This window comes from Hibiscus syriacus, unplaced genomic scaffold, assembly GCF_006381635.1.
Source record: "Hibiscus syriacus cultivar Baekdansim isolate YM2019G1 unplaced genomic scaffold, ASM638163v2 tig00112319_pilon, whole genome shotgun sequence".
Taxonomy (NCBI): domain Eukaryota; kingdom Viridiplantae; phylum Streptophyta; class Magnoliopsida; order Malvales; family Malvaceae; genus Hibiscus; species Hibiscus syriacus.
This window is the reverse complement of record NW_024063301.1, coordinates 982518-1010025: the sequence shown is the minus strand read 5'-3', so window position 1 is coordinate 1010025 and position 27508 is coordinate 982518. Positions and strand designations below refer to the sequence as shown.

Sequence of the window (27508 nt, the reverse complement as noted above, 5' to 3'; positions counted from 1 at the left end):
CCGAAAAAACCTGAATGCCAAACTCTAACTCTCGGTCAGATAGTAATCCTAACAAATTCTCAAGAAAGATATCTGGAAAATCTCGTACGGTTCGAATATCCTTAAGCCTCGGGACATTAACTTGGGTGTCGATTATGTGAGCCAAGAAGTCTTCACATTCTCGATCTATCATTATTTATACCTTGATGGCTGACACAATTCTTGTACATTTTGGCTTCTCACCAACCATCACGACTTTGGTTCGATCCACTTTCCTGAGTTCAAGCTATCTAGCCTTACACCTCAATCTGGAATCATGCTTATAGAGCTAATCTATTCCCAAAATTAAATCGAATTCTCTAAAGGGAAACTTCATTATATTGTCTAGGAAGGTTTCACCTTGAATTTCCACTAGGTAACAATGGTGGACTTTGTCTAGCAAGACGTCCAACCCTAGACGACTGGACACTCGAGCTCTTATCTTCAGATCCTCAGCCACTAGGTTTCTTTCTTGGGCTATGTCATGTCACATATATGATTGAGTGGATCCTGGGTCTACTAGTGCTATAACCAGAATAGAAAACATAATGAATGTACCTAAAATCATGTCTGCTAGGTCACACTCCTCCTATACTCTAAAGACATACTGAAGGGAGGTTACCATATGCTAACAAATGAGAATGGATCTAGTTACACCCCTATTGTGTTGTCAGGAAGCATAACTCCCACCTCTAGTGGGTCTTTGACCCCTTGAGGTTAACTGGACATACCTCTAAATATACTCTACGACCCCACTCTGAGCCTTCATGCAATCCTAAATGAAATGATATACTGAGCCACAATCAAAACATCCTTGAGTCTCATCATGGAATGCCCATGTGTTCCTTTTCCAAAAAGTATGATAGGTCGGGTACGGTGTCCCCACATATCTATTGGCACTCACCACTTACACTGACAATAAAGGCCTTTTACGAAACCTGGGTCTACCCCCACGATCCGCACTTTGAGTCGGTATCCTGGACTGACTATCTGGGGTCATCCATGATCCTTGTGAATCTTTGACCCTATTAGATGGTTCCTGAATAGGTCTCGATAACTTATCCATCCTCTTACTCTATATTGAGGTAGCAACTGAAGCTCTGGATCTCATTCCCCAAAACCCTCTCATATGTCTTTACCTGACGAGTCAAGTCGGTGAAGATCCTAGGTGGGTCGGCAGCTAAGTGAACCTTCCCTGAACCTCCTACAGCTATGGTCCTCTAATGATACTAGATCTGGTACATACCGACTCAACCAGAGAAACTCTCTCTCGTATTCCATCATCGAACGATCCCTCTGATTCAGATGAAGGAACTGGTTTCTCAAATCATCCATGTGAGCCTCCCCAATGAACTTTTGTCTGAACTCAGATAGAAAAAGCTCCCACGTTGGCCTCTCGGGCTCCATGGTCATCTTAATGGTCTCTCACCAATCTATAGTGTCACCCTTCAACAAGGCGGTGACATGCTCTAAGTATCCTGACTCAAAGATATCATTCATCTGATATCTGTGGAGTCTTAACCTGTGACTCCTGGTAAGGCGCTACTAGAGGGGCTGTAGGTACATGTAAGATAGGGGGTACGATAGGTGCCCTACGAATGGATCATACTATGCACCTAAGGGTCACAGTCAGGTCTCTAAAGAAGGTCTCCGCATTGACTCAGGTGTCCTTCTGACTTCTAAACTCTATATCCAAGACGAACTTATTCTCGGAGTCATCTGCTAAAGAGGTTACACTCTCTAATATGCCTTAGTGGCTAGGATTGACAACATCACTCAGATAAATATAGAAATTAAGGTAAAATAATGAGTCATTATCATTGTTATAGATATAGACGACTCCTAACTCGTTAGGGCCATGTATACTTATAGACATTTACTAACTCAAACCCGCGGTTCCTATAACAGACTAAACCTGACGCTTTGATACCACTAAACATAACACCCTAATATGATACGATACACAATCGACTGATTAGGACATAACATATGACCACCGTAGCAGCTAACCTAAAATTTTTCTTTCTTTAAAATGACTATAAAATACTATTTAATAATAACCCAAGTTCTATAAATTAAGAAACATAATAGTTATATGTTTGCAATACGATGGAGCTCCCAAAATATTACAACCAAATATCAATGTAAGTTATGACTTATATTCATGAAGGTCTATGAATATTATATACCCACTAAAATAAGTCTCAAGACATACTTGGACTACTTGACTATCTGGAACTTCTCGATCGATCGGCTCCTCGAATGCTCTACCTAAAGACCTATGAACGGAAACACGATTTTGAACATTGAGCTCACTAGCCCAGTGTCACATTAAACACAAGATCATACTAAAAGTGTTCACTAATGCACATACTATTGAGTATGAAAACATAAAGTGAGTATGCACGCATGCCCACACTACTCTATGGTAGACATCATGGTACAACTGAGAGATTAATGCATCTCGGAGCTCACACACCCTCCAGTCTATATAGAATGAGGATCCGAAATCACTACATCATATTCGACACCCAACTAACCCACCCCTTACAAGTGTTAAGGCCTAATGTCATAGTTAGTCTCATGTACCTTATGCACTACCTAAGGATATCCAAACAATCTATACTTTGATGCTATCATCATTAAGTAAATAACTCAGGCTTCCTTGTCGTTTTCTCGAGTGTCAAATAAGGCTAGTTTTATATCCTCCTATTTAATACTGTTTATAGATATAATTGATCATTAATGAGTGTTCTCACTTGATTTCTTATTCATGGTTATTAAGGCATTCTTGAGTCCCTCAATTATCCTTATAAAATTAATTGGGTTTCTTGCCCAAAAATGTTGTTGGGTATCGATACTTACCCTTGATTATCGATACTATAGAGTCAAAATAGGTTAAACTTTGTGGGATAGTATCGATACTAGTGTTCCAGTATCGATACTCTCATGCTTGGATTTCGATACTCACTCGGGTATTGATCGCTTGAAATGTATATGCTAAGGTAAGCAAATCTGTGCAAGTATACAAAATCGATGCAAGTAATATAGTAGTGAGTGAGTATCGTCTCCATAGGGATTGGAGGGCTTTTAAAAGATTGCTACAACTAGGAATAGGTGTCACTAACTAATCCTAAGTATCTAAGTCTAATGATATAAACATGGAAAATATGAAGTGGAAAATGGTATGAACAGATCGAAAAAAGTATGGTCGAGGTAAGAAAAATTGTAAAGTGAAGTGAGAAGAAAAGTTTTGTCGAGGCAAAAAAACTATGCAAAAGGTAAACAAATAAAAGATGTCAAGGCTAAAGTTGTCAAAACTGTATAAATAAACTGGCAACCTCACACAATCAGACTTCTAACGGAGCACTTGGGTTAGCTTTGCTAACATGAAAAATTATCCTATATCTAAAATGAATTGATGAGCTATACTTAAGTACCCGCTAGGATTACTAGAGTATTCAATGATGGTTGATATAACAATACTACTTGGCGTGAACTACAACCCTTGGTTTGTCAAACTGTTGCGACAATACCCCTCAGCATAATTTACATTCTTTGCCTATCCTACTCAAGTAATTACCCCTTTTAGTCGAATAAAACCCTTTCCTTATCTCTAAGGTAGATTAGAACCTCACCATCCCGGATCAGTCCCATTATTCATGTATATCTTCCTTAATTCTCTCGAATTTAGGCATCTATTCCTCGAAGAATCGAATTCTCTTGAAAGCTCTTACAAAATATAGTAATGTTTTCTTTAGGCATCAGGCAATCTCTTTAAGATCTTACAGTGTCAAGGCAAAATATTAAAACGATGAACAAAACAATGTTAAATATAAACAAACTTCTTTATAATAAAAGCATAAAACAACGTTTCATCAAAACCATAACCAACACCAAGTAAAACAGTTCATGGTGTGGAAAATATCATCCAAGAATTTAAACTTTAAGTACAAGCCCTTAAAAGATAATAAAATAAGGAACAAGAGGAATAAAAACTCCCAGAACAGAGCTTTGTCATGACATCATACCACCACCATGACTGCTCCAGTGCACCAGCCTCTCTCGAGGGCCTGGCCGCCGCCTCGATGAATCCTGACTATGGAGGGCACTGAGGATAGAAGAGTGGGGAATAGTGGAAAAAGGGATGCCACGGTCGCCTTTTTCCAAGCGTAGGGTATTTTCTATGTATGATTCTAAACACCTTATGAAGAGTTATAATGAGGTATTTATAGTGGAAATTTCTAGGGTTTAGTACCCTTGGAAATTTCCTAAATACCCTTGAAGTTAAACCCTTTTGTGAATAACATAGCAATTTACAGTGGTCTCAAATTTCTTGATGGGGGCATGATTGCACGTGAGGTAAATTGGACAGCTGGCATGTGACATCAGTAATTTTGTCTCGCACTACGTTAGACTGGTGAGATAAAACTCGCCTTGGCAAGAAAATTTGTTCCTCACTATCTTTGTCTTCTGTTTCATTGGCCCTAGCAAATTAATTTGTCTCGGAAAATAAATTCTTCCTCAGTCATTTCCTACATCATCATAACCAACAAAGAGCCTTTCTCATCAGCAACATCAATTTAATCAAATAAACTTTGCCTCGGTGAAACCTATCCACCACAAGAAAATATGTCCTAAATGCAACTATATACAGCTAAAATGTTATTTCAATGGCTTGTAGACACTTAATAACTTAAGTAAAAAGACCTAAAATATAGTCTTTTAACGGAGTTATCACACCCCCAAATTTAAACTATTGTTTATCCTAAAGCAATGGATAATGAGCAATAGAAAAATGAAAAGATATGGCAAAGTCTAAATCAGGACAGTCAAGTGGTTTAAAATTTTAGCCCTCAGCAACAAGTTTGGCCTCAACATGATAGACTAACTGGGAAGTCAAGTACCTTTCCCTAGGTCAGGATCCTTTGTCAGTGTGTGTGCGTGATAATATCTAGTCTATGCTTAACGAATTTAGAAAAATCTTAAGTAAGTTCTTTTGTTTTGCCAAGGCATAAAATTATTCATTAAGCACAACGTCACTCCTGTTTATTCAACATTTAATTTTAGATATTTTGTTTTCTTTTTTTCTTTTAACAACTACTACAAGGGGAGTCATCCCATCACACCTACCATCCCACACTATAGGTGAAAGGAAGCATACGTTCCACCCCCGAGCAAGTCAAGTAGATTCATCCTGTGATTGCTTTCATTAACTCATGCGCCAAGGCAACCATTTATTTAAGGGGGTTTCCAGATAATATCGATGTAAAGATGAGTCTCCCTCTACAGTTATGTCGAGGAATTTATTTTCAATTCATAATGCTAAGGAGTTCAACTTAATCTTTTCATTAATTTGATGCCAGGGCTCGTAAAAGTTCTATCCTAAAAAATTTCTAAGTACCTTAAGGATAGAAAACATACAGTCGTGTTAAAAGAATCACAAAGAATTAAGTCCTAAGGTTGGTTCTACCTTCATCAACAATTATGTACAATAATTCTAACCAACGCAAAACAATATCATCATCAGGCATCATCAACTTAATCCAAATAACTAGCCTAATCCTAACTAATGTCATAACAAAAAAAAAATCTCTACTGAACATTATCAATGCAAATGACTAAGTATGAACAATACCTCCCCAAAACTTGAGGGATGCATTGTCCTCAATGCATGAAGACTAAACTAAAGATAAAATGTAATGCAAGGTACATTGACTAACATCTACTTTGATGGTGGGGTGTTGGTATGTGTAGATTTCTTAGTTGGAGAAGTCCAAACGTGATTGTCTATCATCTTCAGGTGATGCTTGATCGGAGGTATTGCAATTCGTCGTGGCATTTGTGCAGATGGATGTACATCATCAGCAATGTCATCGTTTGTGCCAACACCAATTGAGTATTATTTCTAAGTGGGTGCATTATCCACAAGGGTTTTATTCTTGTCCACATGCTTAGGATCATGTTCTTATAAAAAAACTAATATTAAAAGTAAATAAAGAAACAAAGCAAATAGAAACAAACACACAAACAAACAAAAAAATAATTTTGTCATGATAAAAATAAAATAAAATAAAGAGGGTTTAAGGGATTCAAACTCCAAACATCTTGAATTGATATGACAATTTTGTCGCATTTGATCGGAACACCAGTATATACCAAAATACCCAACCATATAACCGTTCCACCTTCAAAATATTTTGCCCTGGCATTTCATGTCTTGCACATCTAAATTGTAGGACCTTTGTAGTAGTCCTCTCTCCATTAAAGTGGTCTCCGCATGAAGTTGACTCATAGTGGAATATGATCTCTTCGTTATGCTTCTTTAACATTTGAGGGAAAGGTGGTGGGGGTTTGACTTAATCTATTGTGGCTGGGGGTGAAATTTTTGTCGTGGCAATAAATTTTCCTCCATCAGTAGGATGACTTGTTGAACTCTCGTTTTTTTTCTTCTCCTTACACAACTCATCTTGTTCAATAGTGTCAGTTTGACTTTCAAATTCATTATGTGTAATGCCATGGCGAGAAATTTCTTGCTTCATCTCCTCAAGCTTATCTTCCAGATTAATTTGGGTGACACTCCTCAATGTAAGTGCACTGCATTGCTCTTTTCCATAAGGCTTAGTGACCTCAGTATCACCAAGGAGGCTTTCTTGCAGGCGAGAATGTAATGTCGTGACAATTTGGCCCACTTGGTTCTCCAATGCTCTCAAAGAAGAGCTATGACTTTGTAATAAAGTTGCCTGACTTTGTAACAGTGTGCCTTGGCTTTTAATTGTTGAAGAGTGTTCGTGCAGCAAGGCCTTAGTTGAAGTCGTGAAATCTTTTGTCGAGGCCATGAAATCTTACAGTGAAGCTTCAAGGGAATTAGAATTTGAGGAAGATATTGAACCCTTATTAATATTTTGCCAGGGCATCTTTTGATGCTAAAAATTTATAGGTTCATAAATATTTTGTTGTGGCATGTTAAGGTTGCATGCATGGTTGTTGTTGGTCCCTTGATTACCCCACGAAAAGTTTGGATATTGTCGCTATCCAAGATTGTATGTATTAGATTAGGGGTTGTTGTTGCTTCTATTAAAATTGCCCACGAAATTAATGGACTCCTGGTTTTCTGGGCATTCACTTTCATGATGATTGTCGTGGAAAAAAATGCATGCTAAGCTGGTTACTTTGACTTCTTTCACCTCACTGGAATGCTGCAAAATTTTTAACATATTTGTTATGGTAGAAAGTTGGGCAGACACGGAATCCTTGGCATCAATTTCAAATGCCTCAGACACTCTCCTTCCGGTTTTTAGCCTTGTAGATAGGAATTGATAATCATTGTTGGTTATCCTATCAAGAATATCAAAGGCTTCCTCGGGTGATTTGTAAAGTAGAGAACCATTCGTCGAGGCATCCAACATCATGTGAGTGGGTGCGTTGACTCCATTGTAGAACATCACAACTTGAGTCCAGTCGTGGAATCTATGTTTGGTGCACTTGCGAAGCAAACTTTCATATAGGTTCCTCCACTTCATTTTGAACTTTGTATATAGCTTTTTGATCTCCTTGAACATATCTTCTTTGGTAGAAAAGTTTTTCCATCTCACGTTCAAAATGAGATAATGGTTCCTTGGGACTTCTACAAGTTCGCAACCACACAATACCTGAAAAGGGTAAACAAAAATTACGAATAAATACATAAAAATAAAATAAAAAATACAATACTAAAGAAACAAAATAATGCTATAACAAAACTTTTAAAAACATTAATTTCCAATCCCCAGAAATGGTGCCAAAAACTTGATTGCTTGTAAATGTATATGCTAAGGTAAGAAAATTTGTGCAGGTGTACACAATCGATGCAAGTAATATAGTAGTGAGTGAGTATCATCTCCACAAGGATTTAGGGCTTTTAAAAGATTTCTACAACTAGGAATATGTGTCACTAACTAATCCTAAGTATCTAAGTCTAATGATATAAACAAATCGAAAAAAGTATAGTCGAGGCCAGAAAAATTATAAAGTGAAGTGAGCAGAAAAGTTTTGTTAAGGCAAGAAAAATATGCAAAAAGGTAAACAAATAAAAGTTGTCAAGGCTAAATTTGTCAAAACTATATAAATAAACTAGCAACCTCACACAATCAGACTTCAAACGGAGCACTTGGGTTGGCTTTGCTAAGATGAAAAATTATCCTATGTCTAGAATAAATTGGTGAGCTATACTTAAGTTGTCTGATAAGATTACTAGAGTATTCAAGGACGGTTACTACAAAAATTCTACTCGACGTGAGCTACAACCCTTAGTTTGTCAAACTGTTGTTGCGACAATACCCCTTAGTGTAAACTACATTCGTTAGCAATCTTACTCAAGTAACTACCCCTTTTAGTCGAATAAAACCCTCTCCTTATCTCTAAGGCAGATTAGAATCTCACTATCTTGGATTAGTCCCATTATTCACGTAGATCTTCCCTAATTGTCTCAAATTTAGGCATCTATTCCTAGAAGAATGACAATCTCTCGAAAGCTCTTACAAAATCTAGGAATGTTTTGTCTGGGAACCAGGCAATCTCTGGAAGCTCTTACAGTGGCAAGGCAAAATATTAAAACGATGAACAAAACAATGGTAAACATAAACAAACTTCTTCATAATTAAAGCATAAAACAAAGTTTCATCAAAACCATAACCAACACCAAGTAAAACAGTTCATGGTGTGAAAAATATCATCCAAGAATTTAAACTTTAAGTACAAGCCCTTAAAAGATAATAAAATAAAGAACAAGAGGAATAAAAACTCCCAGAACAGAGCTTTTCTGTGAGATCAGACCACCACCATAACTGCTCCAACGCACCAACCTCTCTTGAGGGCCTGGTCGCTGCCCCGGCGAAGCCTAGCTGTGAAGGGCACCAATGATGGATGAGTAGGGAAAGGTGGAAAAAGGGACATTGCAGCCGCCTTTTTCCAAGCCTAGGGTATTTTCTCTGTATGATTTTGAACACCTTATAAAGAGTTATTGTAATATCCCAAAATTCGGCTAGTGACTAAAATGAGAATTTTAAAAGTTTTGTGCTCAATTTTTAAATAAGTTAAAGTTCTAGGATTTAAGTAAAGAATCTTGATGATGGATTAAATAGCATAGATGGATAATTAAAGGGGAAATTTATTCTTTTTAGCTTAAAGGATATTTTTCCCTTTAAATAAGAGTTATACACGTGGGTTTTGGGAGATTTCTGGAAGCCTTCTTCTTACTCTCTTCTTCTTCTTCCCGTAGATCAAGCTTAAAGGTAAGTTTGATTTTTAGCTGTTAATTTCTTGAATTTATAAGTTGGTTTTGAATCTTTGGGGGTTATATAAGCTTAAGGAAAGCTTATATAAGCTTAAAACATCAAGAAGAGAGAATTAGAAAGAAATTTATATTAAGAGTTTAGAAATTAACTTTTGATATATAATGGTTTTTAAAATTCTAAGGATGAATTTGACTTGTCCTCAACTTAATTAAGACATATGAAGTGTTAGATTTAGATTTAGATTATGTTGGAATTTGAGTGAGATTCTTGAATTCTATGTGGAGGATTGGATTTTTAAGTTTTAGAGGTATTGAATGGGTATTAATTAGTTTAATAGGTGTATAAAAGTTAAGAATATTAAAGGAGGTTAAAGATGAAGAGTTGAGCTGAAAAGAGAGTAAATTTCGTGCTTAAAATTGAATTTCTGGGTTGTGTATCGATGCATCTTCAATGTGTATCGATGCACTCTCAAATAAATGAACATCGAATGCAATTAGTGCATCGATGCATAAGGAGTGCATCGATGCATCCTCTTAAGAATAAAACATCGAAGGTGATTTGTGTACTGATGCACAGGTAGTGCATCGATACACTGTAGAGTGCATCGATGCATACCTTTATTAAAAGATAAAATAACTTTCTTTTAGCCTAAGAATCGATAGTTTAGAATAAATTAATTAGTATACTGATATGTATCTATATATTACTATGTAGATTCATAGCTTAAACAAGTTCCAGAACAATTACCCAGTAAGATCGATTGGGGGGAAAACAAAGAAATATAGGTGAGTGCATACTAGTGACTTGTAGTGTTTAATGGAAATAATACTTGCGATGAGTCTATTTCCTAGAGTAATATGCATGAAGTCATGAACATGATTATGTGGTTATATGTATTACATTAATTGTATGTATGCATGACTAAAGATATTGATATGCTTTGTATATGCTATATGATTTGTGTAAAACATTATTATGTAATAATGGAAGATCATGAACTAAGTTATATGATAAAGACATAAGAATGAAATGAACATGAGACATAAGCTATAAATTAATGAATCATTGATATATATATATGTGTGTGTGTGTGTGTGTGAACATAAGATAACCAAGTATAAGTCATATTATATGGTATAAGAGATTACACGAGAAAGGTTAAGAGACTCTATGAGGATAGTATAAATTTGAGGGCATAAACATAAGTAATGATACATAAGTTATATAGCGAAGATTTATATACTTAAAGAAAACTACGGGTTATGAGTTATAAAGTGAAGAATTACAAAACTTTATGAAAGAGTATAATAGAAGTCATGGAAATTGAACTAAATAAATAGATAAAACTAGTATATAGATGATTTATGTGAGTGAAAGGGGAAGTGAGATAAGATAAGTAGAAACTATGTATAGGATAGAATGAGACTATTTGAACTTGTAGTATAAACTTTATAAAGGAAGACTTAGGTAAACTCAGTATATGATACAATTATAGAGCATTACTATACAAATTATATTAAAGAGTATATATGAGTATATGAGTAAGTTTATAGGTTAATGATAGGACATATAAGATTATATAAATGTATGATAATATGGAAAGTGAACTAAGTTTAATGATGTTGAACCCTATGAGTAGAAGTTATATGATTATTAGTAACATGATTATATGATCACAAGATATGATACGTGACATGAGATATATGAAAGATAAAGTATATCTCATATGAAATATTATATGACTATGTGATTATATGAAAAAAGAATACAATTATATGTGATAAGCTCTGGGATATGTGAATCATATGAAAATGTTCTACGCGTAAGTGAACCATGTGGTTATATGTATATGTGATATGTGATTTATATGACAATGAGCTATGTGAAAGAACTATGTGACTGTGTATATTTGAATGTATGTTAACATAAATATTAATGCCCATGTTATGTGACAAGAGAGCTAGAGGTATAGTTGGCATGCTAAGAGTCGAGGGTCTACGCGGTCCTTCGGGACATATATGTATTCTTTGAAACATGTGTGAGGTTTTTTGAGACACATACTTGATCCTTGGCATATGTATATGATTCTTAAGGAATTTCTACGTGGTCTTTAGGGACAACCTTATATAGCACTTCGGTGCATTTCTACGCGGCACTACAGTGCAATTCTACGTGGCACTTCGGTGCATTTATACGAGCTGTGGTGACAACATTAGTGCACAACCTCTATAGACTCACATATCTATAGTTCTCACATGTGTACATGGGCTAATAAAGAGATAATTATGAAAACAATGTATGTAATATATGTATATGATGTATGATATGAATTGTATGACATGATATATGTGTGATATGGGTGATTGCATCTGTTACATGATATACATGAATATATGTAGATGTATATGTGAATGAGTATAAATGACTTAAATGATGATATAAGAATTTATTATAAGATGTAGAATATGAAGGTAAGAGATCATATGAACAGGAAATAAGAGATAAAAAGTATAATAGTATAAGAGTATGATAAAAATATAAATGATGACATGTATGTTCACAAGTATGTAATTGTTATATGGAAAAAGTATATGAGTTGTATGATTTGATAACATAAAACAGTCATGCATGATTAGAGAATATGAATTTCATTATATGTGTTTTTTTATGCCTCACTAAGTCATCGACTTAGCGTGTGAGTGTTTCACACGCAGGTTACAAAAGGTGAATATAGAAGCTGAGAGGAGCAAGATAGGTCAACATCTTTCTTACAAAGTTCAGATCAGAAAAGAAATGTTTGATATGTATTTTATTCTTTTAGATGTAGTTGGCATGTCATATAAACGATTTGAATTGTATATGCTCTGATAAGTGTGAAAACTTTTATTTTGAAATAATACGAAGTTTTCTTTAACGGGGATTTTTTTATTATTTTGAACAAGTAAAGGTTTAAAAGTTGATGTGACACCTCGGACTCGGATCTGGGTCGGATACGAGTTGGGGGTGTTACAATGGGGTATTTATAGTGGGAATTGTTAGGGTTTAGTGCCCTTTAAAATTCCCTAAATACCCTTAAAGTTAAATCCTTTTTGTGAATAACATAGTAATTTACGGTTTTCTCAAATTCCTTAATGAGGGCATGATTGCACGTGAGGTAGATTGGACAGCTGGCCATGTAACGTCAGTAATTTTGTCTCGTACTACGTCAGACTGGCAAGATACAACTCGCCTTGGCAAGAAAATTTGTTCCTCATTGTCTTCGTCTTCTGTTCCACTGGCCCTAGCAAATTAATTTGTCTTGGAAAATAAATTCTTCTCAGTCATTTCCTGCATTATCACAACCAACAAAGAGCCTTTCTCATCAGCAGTAGCAGTTTAATCAAATAAACTTTTCCTCGGAATATCCACCACATGAATATGTCCTAAATGCAACTATATGCAGCTAAAATGCTATTTCAATGGCTTTTAGACACTTAATAACTCAACTAAAAAGACCTAAAATTAGTCTTTTTATGGAGTTATCAGGTATCAATACCAATTTTTTCTTCGATGTTTTTAAAACTTACCTCAGTATCGATTACCCTATGGAGAGTATCGATACTTTACCCTTGGTATCGATACCCCATGAATATCGATTTAAAAATAACCTACTGTAATTGACCAAAACTGTTCGATATCAGTACCATCCTACGAGTATTGATACCAGGCCATCAGTATCGATACCCTTTAAAGGTGTATTGATATTTCCCCTCCCAAACCCTTTTTTTAATGAATAAATGATCGATATTGGTATTGTTCTTTTATTATCAATACTCAAGCTCAGAAGTGCCTTGTTTAGGCACGAATTTGGGTCCTTAAACCACTCTGAAGGCCCTATTGAGGTTCCTAAGTATTCTTAAAGTCTTATTCAAGTTACAAGGTCACCCAAGGTGTAAATTATTGTTTGCTTTAGCCTTGGAGCCTTCTCCCACTTCTTTCACAAATCAAAACAAGGTAAATAAGTTACCAACTCATCCTAGGAGCTTGGATTGAAGTATTGAATACTTCCTAACACTTAAATTGCTAAAAACGGGTTGGAATGTTGGATTTCATAAACCCCCACTAAAACCAACTTTTGTTTTTTTCCTATGGAAAATCTTTGATTTTAATAGCTCAAAAGAAAACTTTGAAGATGGAGACTTCAATTCTTACCTTATAATTTTAGAAATGAGCTTGAAAGAATAAAAAGCTCCAACATTTACCTAATTTACTAAGGAAGAAGATGAGAGCTTTTGGAAGAAGATGAGAGCTTTTGGGAGAAGAAAGAAGACAAATGTGATGAAGAAAAAGAGAATGCAAAACATGAGATCATTTCTCATTAAGGGGATTCAGTTTTTATTTCAAGCGTTGGTATAATTACTCTTTTGGGCCTTCCACATTCTTGCTAAGATTAAAAACACCCCTTTTAACTCACATTGGGCCAAGGCCAAGCCCAACCCAAACAAATCTTAGACTAAGGATTCCTTATAACTAATGGGTTTATTTAAATTCATTCTTAGGTTAGCCCGAAACTTCTAACCTGAGATTTGGGGTGTTACAAAGCTGGACTTTGAGAAAAACTAGCAAAGCTTGAGGCGATTCACGAAAACTCACGGCTCATAAGAATTTCTTCTTCCATTAATTACTCATGTATTTTTCATTATTTCTTTTCAGGTTGTATTTAAACAAATGGTTATGGATGTTTTTTACCCAATCATGAACTAAACTAACTTGGCTCGAGTTTATTGTGGATGATTATGACTTGTTGAATGATTGTTAAATTATTTTCCAGTTTAATACTTGTTTTGTTCATTCTTTTATTTACATAGATTAGTAAGAGCTTTCGTGAGTTATCCATAAATTACGTTTGATGCTTAGTATTCGAGAGAGTTAAGCATAGATCTACGTGGACGGTGAGATTGAGTTGGAAAGCAAAACTGCCTTAAAGATAAGGATAGTGTTTTAATGACTAAAATGAGTAAGTCTTTATGGATAGTTACTTAGTATGTTTTACGGAGAGATGTATTGTTTTAGCATTTTTATTATCAGATTCTTACTAGAGATAGCTTAGAAACAACTTAGTAAACACTTTTGAACAACATATTAAGGGAAGGTGTTAGAAATTTCTTTAGGACAAGTCATAGAATTCTATAGTAAACTCACCATTTTATCTTTCTTGAGTCTTTAACATATTCGAGGTCTCATATCAATGTCTTATCTTGCAAATCCAATTCTCAACCTTCTTTTGCTACAACATTTATTTTTATTCTTTTGTTACAAACATTTACTTTACTTTGTTCATATCACTTCAAATACAATATTTTTTATATTTTGAGTGCATATTCTTTACTTAAATTCCCTCCAAACCATTTGAAGACGATCTCGCTCATCACTTTATTACTTGAGCGACATGTATACTTGCATAATATTTTAATCACATTATACACGCAACAACGACCAACATTTCGTTTCCTCACTTTTGATCAAATTCGAAGCATGCTCCAATAAAATATAGTCGGATTTGGACTCAAGAGGTTGAGACAAAGTGACTGATGAAATCTGGGACTAAACAATCACCATCTAATTTTATTTTTATATTTTAGATTATTTTTATACTAAATAATAAAAAAGTGTTATGTCATACCAAAATTGAGTAATTCAAAAGGTTAGTGAGTAAATTGAAAATATTGAAAGTATAATGAATAAAATAGGAGGAGTAAAGTTAATTGTGTAACTGTAAACTTTACCCTTTAAATAATGGCATAATGCAACAAAATAATACTAATGTTTGACAGTATTGGCAAATATACCCTTATTGTTTTTTTGACACATTCGACCACTCAATGTTTTATTTTGGGTCAAAAAACACCCTCGGTGGATGGAAACCATTATTCAATTGATGGTCAACGTTTGATGCTGACCAAGCATGTACACATGGACTGGGTGCTGACGTAGCTAGTCCAGCTAAGAGGAAATAATAACATGGCACTACCATGTTAGAAATTTTATAAATAAAATTTAAAATTATTATTAATATTTATATTTAATTATTTATGACCAATCAAAGAGTGACTATTTAAAGGAAATATTTAAAAGGGAAATGTAGGTGAGGGGAATTGAACTTGGGCAAAGGCTGTGGAATGGAATAGGTTTTGCCACTAGACCAAGCTTCTTACTTGGTTTAATAATGAAACAAAACCTATTTAATAGATACTTAATTTGAATGTAATGAAAAAAATTAAAAACACGTGTTTATAATCTCACTTTACTCTCTTCTCATAATCTTATTTCCCCATTCATAATTATTCCTAAAATATTAGGGTTTAGGGTTTTATTTCCCCATCAATTTTCATAAGAACTTATAGAAACAACTTCCAATTGATTAATAATGTAATTTTTCTTATTTTCTAATCGATTATTCCAGAACATCAATTATTTTGAAGATAAGTTTATTTTTATGAATCAAATCATTGTGGATTTTCTTATTTTTGAATGGATTTTCAAATATTTTTTCTTTAATTGTTAGGGTTTGTGCAAGTTTCCAGCTGAATTTTATAGATTTTATGAATGGGTTATTCATAACCCTTGAACATTGTCCTTATTTTTTAATGGATTTTCAAATAATTTTTCTTTAATTGTTAGGGTTTGTGCAAGTTTCCAGCTGAATTTTATAGATTTTATGAATGGGTTATTCATAACCCTTGATCATTGTTCTATAGCTTAGTTCGAAATGAATTCGTTAGGGGTATTCTGTTAGAGTATTTTTTTTTATTTTTTCTTCTTTGTTTTAGGGTTTATAACATTATTGATAGGTTGTTGAAATCAACATTTTGATGTATGCAGGATAAGAAAATTGATTTATTTTAATAAATAATCTTGTGATTGTCTGGTTTTAGGTTGGTAGAGATTGTCTAATGGACATGTTCGATTCTTCAACCATCGTTATTTTTTCTTGGTGTGATTTCATGTATGATGGAGAACATAAAATGTGTTATTGCAATAAATTGGCTCATAAAGAAACTTCATGGAGTGATTTAAACCCTGGAAGAAGGTATTATGGTTGCTCAAATTTTTCGGTTAGAAAATTTGATACTTTATCATGTTAGTTGACTTCTAATAAGAAATGCATATATCAATTGATAAAAAAAAATTCTCTTATTGTAGCATGGTTGTAGGTATTTTGAATGGTATGATGGCAGTATGCCTGAACGAGCATATCACTTGCTTCGACAATTACGTGATAGTGAACGAAATTTAGCAAAGGAGAATGTAAAACTTAGAAGACAAATTAGAATTTGTAGAGGTATTTCTATTGGTCAAATCAACGGTATGACGTTGGAAGAGAGTGAAAGTATGCAAAGCGAAGTGAAAGAGAATGAAAGTTTGAAATGTGAAGTGAATGATAATGAATTAAAACGAAATATTAAGAGCTTGAAGGCAAAATATAAAGCATTGAATAATGAAAAATATTTTATAAGAATATGTTCATTTACTCTATGTTGTGTGTCATATTTGTCTTTGTGATAATAGTACTTGTAATAGGAGTTTAGTTTTTAGGCATAATTAAAAGGACAATTATGTGTTTATGTATGTTATGAGAATTTTAAGTGTTTGTGTCAAAGATTAAGTGTTTGAAAATTAATTATTTAGAATGAATTATTAAGCTAAGTTATTTGTCTACAAAATTTGTTATGAGAATTGTACATAATTAATAAGTTCATTCATAAGTGACTTGTTTCATGCACAAAATAATTAACATTATTTGTCATCTCCAAAATGATTGATAGTAAAATATCATCCATAAATAACATGTTTCATGCACAAATTGATTGACAATAGTTCTATCCCTTTTCTCATCATGCTACCTATAAACTATCTATAACTGCCAATTGTTTCCCATATCAAGTTAGGAAAATATTGAGGTTTAGGCACAAAAAGCAACAACAGTTTCAAAAAGAACTATTGTAATCCACAATTTCTATGTTGTTGTTGTTCTTTGGTGCAATTGATTCTTGAGTGCCCATAGGTTCTTCAATTACTTTTCTCTTATTTGGTGCACTTGATCTGGACTGTTAGAAAATAACAAATATTAAAACATTCATAAATTATTAATACAAAAAATGACCTTCTAATGTGTTCTTACATAAAAAGTCTACTCCCCAATCCTCAAATTAGTATAGATGTCTATCCCTTTGTGTCTTCTATTTCTTGTTGATATATTAAAAGCAATATTGATCTTTTTCTTTTTCTTTTTTTCTATGATACATGTGTAGAGTTTAATACCATCGTACAACTTGATGACCTCCTCAAATCATTGTTCCCCCTGCAACCAATATCGAAACATATAAATAGAACATATAAATCAAAATATTTTAACACAAAATCGAATACATAGATGCTTACTGGTTTGCAGTTTTAAGCTGAGTACATGATCTTTTATTATGACATTGTCCACCACAATTTCTACAGGTCATAATAAGACCAGTCTTACTAAGATGTTCATGCTTGACTTTTTTTGGTCCATCTTTTGACTTCCTTCGATTTTTCTTAGGTCTTCTAGGTATATCTCTATTAATCGGTGGAAGAACATGCTCAATTCCAAATTTCTTCCAATCTTGAGGCCCATTAATATGTTGCAACACATATTTATATGCTTTACTTTAAGTGTCCTTGTGATAACAAGGAATCAAATACTCATGTGAGTCCCCACCAGTATTCCATATTGCACAACAAGCATGAGGACAAGGAATCTCACATAGTTACCACCTTCTACATGTATTTTCCTTTCATTCAAGTCCACAATGTATTGCTTCCTACCTTTCTTAACCTCACATCCATTTTCTCCATTCCAAAACATTCTCCATTTTATGATGTCCTTCTTCATGTTGTCGAAATTTTTCTTGATCAATTTCTCATAGTTGTACTTTCAGTTACTCAAGAATCTTCTCTTCTCAACTATTCTTGTCATAATCTTGACTCTAATCTCCTCAAGCATTGTAATAATTATCTTGTACCTTGACTCAACAATGCTCGAGTTAAAAGCCTTGCACAAATTATTATCGACTATATTTGACTTGGCATGCAGGTTTTGAAAAGCCTTGGTCCACTTTTTCTCTTTTTTTTAAAATAGTTCATTAGCACTTGTGGCATCAATCTTCGATAGTGCATCTTTTTTCTCTTCCCATACACTTTCAGTAGTGGACTCGACAATTTCCCAAAAGGCAAATTGATATGTTTTTTTTCTCTTTCTTCTAGACCAATTCACAAACACATGTTGAGCATAATTTCTATGTTCTACTTGTAGTAGGATATCATTTATAGCAATCTCTATACCCTATCAAAAAAAATATAAATAATTATTTTGACACAAATTAAAAAAATAACAATATGTATATTAAATGTAAATCAAATTTTACCTTTTGTTAGTCATTAATGATGGTGTAGCCAAATCCATCATCCAATCCCAAGTCTGTTGTGACTAGGCTTAGAAACCAAGACCAAGAATCTGTAATTTCACCCTCCACAACAGCCCATACGATAGGGTACATCTGATTATTGTTATCTCTTCCAACAGCAGACAAAAGTATACGGTTGAATGGGCCCTTAAGGAAACAACCATCTAGACCGATTATAGGCCTACACCCTTTTTTTCAAACCTCTCTTCATAGCATCAAAACGTACATAAAATCTTTAGAAATGAGGTGGAGAAATATCTAACACCCTATTTACTACCATCTTTATTATGCTCCCTGAATTTTTTTACCTTAACTCGTCTGCATATTCACATAACTGAGCAAATTCTTCATTACAGTTTTCAGCTAACCTTGATGTGACCAAATTATTTGCCCTTCGAAATTTACTCATCTTAACATTTACATGTAGCTCAGATTGCACCCTTTTTTGTATCTCTTTAAGCTTTATTTTTGGGTGGTCTCTAATAGTATCCTAAAAATGTTTTGCAATAACCTTAGCAATACCCATACTGTTACTAAAACTAACAGGGCAGTTGTTTTCATCTATGAAAGTCTTCACCTGTAGACTACCTGTCATCTTATTTGTACTCACATAGATTCTCCATGGATAATTTTTATATGCAATGCATTTGAAACTAATCATATTAGTTTCATAATGTAGAATTGTCAACCCTCTTCTATTGCATCTCAAATATTTATGGATGGCATCTTTGAATTGTTTATCATCTATAAACAACATCCCCAAATAGAATTAAAGACTCTTTGCATGTGGGTTGTAAATAGGTATCTTCCTTTTCTCCTAGCAACTTCTTCATATTCACCATCATTTGATCCAATGAGTCTCTCATGGTCATCACTGTCATAGTAATCGGTGTCATTCCCACCTACACCTTCTACATGGATCTCAGTTACATTTTCATTATCAGTTTCAGTATCACTTACAACATTCCCATCTATTTCCTCACTATCACTCTCTTCATCATCGTCAAGACCAGCCTCTGCTGTAACACCATCTCCATCACCCTCAAGACCACCCTCTGCTACAACAGTAGCTTCAACAACATCTCTATCACCCTCAAGACCACCTTATGTTATAGCAGTAACTTGAACACCATCTCCATCACCCTCAACACCACAATCTGTTGCAGTAGCAACATGAACACCCTCTATTACAGCAGTAACATTTTCAACATCTTCACTAACCCTTTCAACAACACAATCATCCACACCCTCACCCACATCATCACTCTCACCAGCAGTTATTTGTAAGATGTCATTAACAATATCAGGGGTATCTACTTCATGCTCTACATATATGACTATAAACCCATATTTAACCCAAACGTTCAACATGACAATTGCACTTGTATCATCCTAAAGCACCCTCAGATTATCTTGTAAACAACCACTAAATGGTTCATGAAAGTATATTATTTGGATAGTATTGAAATGTAAAGCATTCTGAATAAGTTTACGAACTTCAAATTGTGAAATCGTATCTAGATCCTCTCTCAATCTAATCAACTCACCACCTACGTATCTCACATATAGATCTCGAAAAAAATTTCCACCAACATACAAATTCATATAGTACTCCTTATCCTCGTCCATATATATTTTAGCAATAAATAAATATATGTTAGCATGCACATGGACGGACCCAAATCAGGTAATAAAAAAAATTCAAAGTATGCACATAGAGGGACCACTTTTCTAGTTAAAAATAAAAAATGTAGCCCTCGCCACTCATATAATAATCCCAACACATATCCTAAAGTTTATCTAGTCCCTAACAATCATATATGCATCAATATGCATTTCACACTACTTTGATTCTTTAGTATAAACTCAAATCATAAACCCAACAGAAAACCTAACAGAAAACCCAAACAGAACCTAGGCATTCACATAAAATTGTAGGGTTGTGAACAATCCATTTATATAACTTATTTATCTAACACAATATAACAAAGAATTCAAAAAAATACAAAAACTAAAACACTTAAGCAAACCCATTCAAAATTCGATTTATCCTTAACCAAAATATTCAAGTAGATAGTTTGAAATTTTAAATTCACCTTCTATGAATGGGAAATGTGTAATTGATTCAAAATTCCTGCTTGATTCGAACTTAATTGAGATAGAATTCAAAGGGAAAACAATTTGATATAGTAGAGTTTATAAACCCTAATATTTGGGGAATAATCGCATATAGGAAAAATGAGATTATGAGAAGATTTTGGAAATAATCGAGGTAGATGGAAAAGTAAGATTATAAACATGTGTTTTAATTTTTTTCATTGCATTCAAATTAAGTATCTATTAAATACGTTTTGTTTCATTATTAAATCAAGTAAGAAGCCTGGTCTAGTGGTAAAACATGTGTCATTCCATAGCCTTTCCCAGGTTTGTTTCCCCTCCCCTGCATTTCCTTTTTTAATAGGTCCTTTAAATAATTAAATATAAATAATAAAAATAATTTTAAATTTTATTTATAAAATTTCTGACGTGATAGTGCCACGTCATCATTTCCTCTTACCTGGAGTAGCCATGTCAGCACCTCAGTTCATGTGTACATGCTTGGTCAACATCAAGCGTTGACCTTCAGCTGACTAACGATTTCCATCCACCGATGGTGCTTTTTGATCCAAAATAAAACTTTAAGTAGTCAAATGTGTTAAAAAAAAGAATAAGGGTATATTTGACAATATTGTCAAACATTAGGGTTATTTTGTTGTATTATATCTTAAATAATGATATTGATAATAAATTATTTATTACTTTAACCGATAGAGCAAGTACTTTCTAGCAATAATTAGTTGGGTAAATTACACCAATAGATACTAATATTTGAGTAAGTTTTCGTTGTTCCCACGAAAGTTTCAAAAGTAGTTTAAGGGTAAAACTGAATACTAATCTTTTTATTAATGTTGCCACGTCATCAATTTAAGGGAGATAGCGGTGAATTGACCATTTTGTTACAAATCGATAACATTAGTGACTAATTTATTATTTTTGAAAACTTACTCAAACATTAGTGATCATTGGTGTAGTTTACCCTAATTAGTTTTAACTAAAATAATGTATCGCTACTGGTCATCTTCCTTTTCCACCGTCTCCGATGATGCATCGCTGGTGCCGACCTACACTCAAAATGTACATCGATGGTGTTGTGGCAAGGCCTCGTGCGGTAGCTGGCTTTGAAGTTATAGTTGGTGAACTGGGCAAGCTCTCCTCTCCTCATTGGCAACTGTTGTCGAAGCGTCTACCCTCACAGCTGATATTCATCTAGCTTGTCATTGTTGAAAGCGATTCCAGTCATCCTCGGGTGGCAGCAGCTTCTACATCCTCGTATTCATCTCGTACCACCTTGTCCGAAGCTAAGCGTCTCCTTGATATTCATTACCATATATATTTCTGTCTCGGATGTTCGTCGCATTGCAAATACACTTTAGCTCACTCTGCATCCACTATGACCACCCCCAAATATATTTTGATTATGTTAACCCCAAATATATTGCTTCTATTCTACTTTCCGATGTCGTATTTAGCTACTACAATGCGTATAGTTTACTTTCAAACAAAAAACTAAAGCAGTAAAAAAATCCCTTCAACTTTATTTATTTAATTAAGCTTTCATACTTCTATATACTTGCATAATAACCCCTCATCTTTGAGTAACGCGTCTTCCCTCAAGCCATCCATTAACCTTTATTAGTTTGCTCACCTAACTAATAGATACAAGGTAGTGTTAAAACAAAGGCTTGCTTAAGTACAAATCAAAGAACAATGATAAAAAAATTAATAAGGGTTATCTGCATAAAACTATAAAATTTAGGGACTTTATTAAATATTTAAGCCATGTATTAGGAGCGAGTGTGCAATTCTTACCTATTTTAAGAGTGAAAACGTCTGCCTTTGTTTAAGCTAAAGAACTCAAATGTTAACCGCAAATGTTATTACAGTATCAGTGAAAGGAGTCCCCAAACTCCACAATGTGATAAATTGTGTAAATGCATTGATGGATAAGAACATTTATTTTAGGCTAAATATAAAAATTTCAACACCATCCGCTGAGTGAACATTGCTTCTCTAGATTCACTTTTCTTTTGGAATGTCAAGGTTCGCAAAGATCGGACTGTCGACTCCGACTCCCATTGCATTTAGGCCATTGTCAACATACACAACAGCCCCTGTGATAGCAGAAGACAATGGCGACGCCAGAAAGGCAGCAGCATTCCCCACCTCCTCTGTCCAGTAATGAGCCAAAAATACAAGGCATAATGTTTTTAGTACAGACTCAGAATCCTCGTCTATTTCCTTTATTGTTTAAGGGTGTTTGAATGACGATTCTTCATTTTTAGCAGCATTAAATGCCAATACAAGCCATGGTAGTTTGCGCCTTACCTGCTGATAGTTCTTTCTGCAGGGGCGCATTAGCCAGTGAGTAATCAATCATCATGTCGATAAATCCAATGGCTTTTGCAGCTCTACTCCTCAATGGACCTGACATATTTTCGGGCAAGAAACAAAAAACAGTAATCGAAACTGGAGATTACTCTCATTTGTAAAACTTCAAACTTTCAAGTAAGTGGTCCGATTCCTGTGGAATATAAGCATGCTTTTCTAACATTATTCCTACCAGAAAATTGGAGGCTCAGCAGGGGAACTAATGGGACATAATTATCTCCGGAAACGTTTAATTGTTAAGAAAATATTTGACGTAAGTATGCCTCTTCCAGGATAAAGGGTGGATATATTTTCTCATTAATAAGCTACTGACCTGCAGAAATCGTATTGACTCTGACTTTGTGTTTTCTTCCAGCTTCAAAGGCCATTACCTGTATCAAGCAATTACCAAGTCACCGATGGTCGGACAAAACCAAAAGAAACACCAAAACATTGCAGAACAGAAAGCAGCCCTAAGAAAGTAAAAAAAGAAGAAAGGGAAAACTCACACGAGTATCGCTCTCCAAAGCAGCCTTTGCCGAGCTCATGCCTCCACCATATCTGCCCACAGAATGGCATGATCAAAAGCAAACAAGATATCTATAACAAAAATTTCCTAAATAGGAAAATATAAATGGCAAAATACCCGGGGATTATTCTTTCAGAAGCAATGTATGTTAGAGAAATCGATGAACCTCCTGAAACATCAATAAGCAAGTTTAACTTCGAGCAACAATTGTATGTTCACTTCCATGGATCGTTAAGAAGAAAAATTAAAGCGAGAATGGATGAAGAACATGCCTGTATTCATTATTGGAAGGAAATGCTTGAGTAGAGAAACATAGGAGTAACTTGATGCAGATAGGGCGGCAAGATATCCATTTCTCGATGTCTCTAAAAGTGGTTTGCTTACCTGCCGATCAATGTTCAGAATAAATACGCAACTACGACAATATTTGAGAAAAAAATACTTCCATGAAGAACACTACACCTCTGGTCCATTTGCAAGGGAGTGAACAAGAATGTCGATACTGCCAAAATCCTTTTTCACAGATTCAACAAGCTCCTGTGAGAAATGTACGCAAAGTAGTCAGTTACGGCATCATTCCATTACCATATGAAATACAAAGAAAAAGTCATTTTAATCACTGCACCGGGGAACCATAATGAACTTGATACATTCAATACAGTTAACCACCCAAGATTTTTCAGATATCCATAATACATACAAAGTTGAATATATCATGAAGCTGAAATGAATTTTGTAATAACCCATAAACACTGAAACAATGACAGTATGTGCCTAACTCGAGACAATGTGAGATGTATGGCAACTTAAAAAGTTACATATTATGATGCTTAATTTGACTGAACAGTTTTTCACCTGAACTGTCCAATTCGAAGAGCCGGCATAACGTTTATTTGTTTTCACCTGAAAGAAACTAAAAATTAGGATACAACAAAAGTAATATTTGCCTTCTTCTAAAACCAAATGGAGAAGAAAGCTTACGTCTTCAGGTACATCCTCAGGTGAGTCATAAACAGCATCCATGGGATAAACTTTGGTGATATCCATTAATGACCCATCTGGCAATCTGGGAAAGTAAATTTTGAATTAGTATACAGAGTTCAGCAAATATCAAAATCCACAGAATTGAACAGAAAAAACCATTTTTGTTCTTACACGCGTGATTCATCAAATTTTCCACGTCTTAGACTGCTCTCGAATATGTTGAGCGCCTTTACAAAGAAATACATGCTATCATATGAAAGATTGGGGAAAAAATACAAGTTTGACCTTAAATGAGAATTTTTGCTTCTAAATGACCAATATATTAGATCGAGATACGTACAGGTACCCATGTTCCAACAAGAATTTCAGCTCCAGCAGCAGCAAGAGATTTTGCTATAGCCCAACCATATCCATTGTCATCAGCAACACCAGCTATGAATGCTCTTTTACCTGCAAATCAAGGCATCATATTAGATGTTCAAGTATTTTTGTTCATACCTCACAGACAAATTTCATTCCTTAAGAGTTTGCGAGTCAAGTCAAGACACAAAGAGATAAAAAACATTTTAAGGTTCAATAAACAAGATCACATGGTTAGATGACACAAGTAGTCATGTAGTCTGTAAGTATTCAACATTATTTCACCTATTGGAAAATGCAAGTAGGCTTTCGAATCAGAAAGCTTAGAGGTTAGAAGATGGTGGTGAAACATAGAAGATAAAATATCATTGATTGATAAGTGACCTCTCAAATCAATAGGAAGTCCAGGCAAAGGCTTGTTGTCACTTGCTTCAGACAATGCTCTTGTAACAAACTTTTCAAATCTCACAGGTTTTGAAGTGATACTATGGAGGAACGGCTGCCTTGATGAGATGTTAGAGAAGCTTGCAAGCCTTGTCCAAGACGCTTCTTTATGCTCAGTGCTGATGTTCACCGTGCTTGAAACAAGTATTTTACGAGAAGAAGGAATACAAGGCTTGATGTTTGCAATGTAAGAACCAGGTGCTGCTGCCGTTCCCATCTTTTCTTTTATTTTTTCTTATTTGAATCGCCCAAAGTTAATAACGGTTCTGCAAGATCAAGGACACTTATATAATCAAATGAAAGACATAACAATAAGGTTAAAAAAAAAGACAACTTTAATCAAATATCACTAGCTAATATAATTAAAAACAGTAGGGATTTAAATTGCCGTTGCGACCGTATTTTCGATCGCATTACATTTATCGTGGTTGCGGACATAATTAATGCTACTGTGGTCACTCCGTGATGTGAAATTTTTTAAAGGAGTTGAATTTTTTAAAGGAGCTGTTTTTTCATAGAACAGCGGTACAATGGCATGAATAACGGCCCACTATCACTACAATTGGACACTACGCTCTAAAATGTGGCCGTGGTCCACCGCTATTTTCTGCGATAGCCGTTTCGACACTGCATCTTACCTGACCCTTTTTCCATATGTAATGGGATACGAGGAGATAAGGCTGCCTCTAATACCAGATTGAGAGCGGCCTCGATCCCACGACCACAAGATTAAGAGTCGTTTCGACACTGCCTATTCCACTATTTAAATCCGTGGGAAACACCAGCATTCCCTTCTTAAAAAGTTAAGATCACAAATTAAGAACTTTTATTAATCAACAGTTTGTCTCAAACACCCAATTCTAATTAAGTTGAAATGTATAAATCGAAACTATGATCTTTTGGCTCAGTTTGGTTCGCGGGTTCTTCTAGAAATTGTTTGACATGCATCGTGTGCTACAATGCTCAGCCATGTAACACATCAGTGCTCATTTTCATCATATTTCTCAGCAATCAAATAAGAAACACAAGATTTCCCATATCAGTTTTTCCACATGGCCAACCAACAAGTAACTAAAAACAGAAGATCAAGTTCAAAACTTGGAAAACAGACATAAGAAAGACGAAAACAAATGAAATTAAACAAAAAATGGAATGAACCCATTACTAAAGTTTCAAAAACAAGCCACATTTCACAGTAAATATGGAGAAAGAAATGATGAGAACCGAGAAAAGTTAAAGAAATGATGAGAACCGAGAAAAGTGAAGAACAGTATAACATTGAAAGATCCGAAAACTCACCAAAGCAAAGAAGGAGAAGGAGAAGGAGAAGATGGGTGGGAATGTGTTTAAATGGTATAAAAAGAAAAGATGATGAAGTATATAAACGGGGGTTTGGGTCTCTTGTTTTGGTGGTTTCGATGAAATCGAAGTGGTTGATAAGTTTGGTTTCCAACAGTTGGGAAGCAACGAGGGGAGCTTTGGAAACGTCGACTAGAGTTTGGTTTTTGCCTTGTTTAATTATTTATTTGCCCCTCTTTTTACAGTGGACTCTTGACTTGGCTTGCTGTAAAACAATAGGCACTACCGGGAACAAAACTCGATTTTATTCAAAAAAAATTGATTTTTACTCGATTTTATTTGAATTAATTTTTATTTTTAATTTTATAAACTTGACTTGATTTAAAAAAATAAATTTGAGTCGAATTATAAAATACAACTCGAATAATAACTTGAATAACTTAAAAATTATAGAGAAAATAACATCAGTAACCAAAAATGCCTTATAATATACGATTTTAACCAACTTTTTTTGGATTTGCCAAAATGACCAACTAAATCGCAATGCGATCGATAATTCGCAACGCGATTTCCGGTATCGCAAATCAGTTTCCAGATTCGCAACGCAATTCTGACTATCGCATTGCGATTTTCCAAATTCGCGTTGCGATTTTCCTAAT

The 27508-nt window shown here is 34.5% G+C and overlaps 1 protein-coding gene across 1 annotated transcript; it reads right to left on the bottom strand.

The window, feature by feature from the left end:
- Window positions 1-22720: 22720 nt before the first annotated feature.
- Window positions 22721-26988, bottom strand: LOC120177774 (enoyl-[acyl-carrier-protein] reductase [NADH], chloroplastic-like). Its single transcript, XM_039183792.1, has 13 exons — window positions 26850-26988; window positions 25491-25816; window positions 25087-25196; window positions 24918-24973; window positions 24744-24828; window positions 24618-24665; window positions 24225-24299; window positions 24035-24146; window positions 23880-23931; window positions 23743-23794; window positions 23568-23625; window positions 23192-23290; window positions 22721-23034 (listed from the first exon to the last, which is right to left on the bottom strand). The coding sequence occupies exons 2-13, from the start codon at window positions 25765-25767 to the stop codon at window positions 22883-22885; spliced, it is 1176 nt and encodes a 391-aa protein (XP_039039723.1). The 5' UTR covers window positions 25768-25816; window positions 26850-26988; the 3' UTR covers window positions 22721-22882.
- Window positions 26989-27508: the final 520 nt, after the last annotated feature.

Bases quoted from the DNA above. Each gene is read 5' to 3' on its own strand.
- LOC120177774 (XM_039183792.1), bottom strand. From the start codon at position 25,767: ATGGGAACGGCAGCAGCACCTGGTTCTTACATTGCAAACATCAAGCCT. The intron at 25,197-25,490 runs GTCACTTATCAA...CTTGATTTGCAG, and splicing joins ACTTCCTATTGATTTGAGAG to GTAAAAGAGCATTCATAGCT. The intron at 24,829-24,917 runs GTAAGAACAAAA...TTACTTTCCCAG, and splicing joins AAATTTGATGAATCACGCGT to ATTGCCAGATGGGTCATTAA.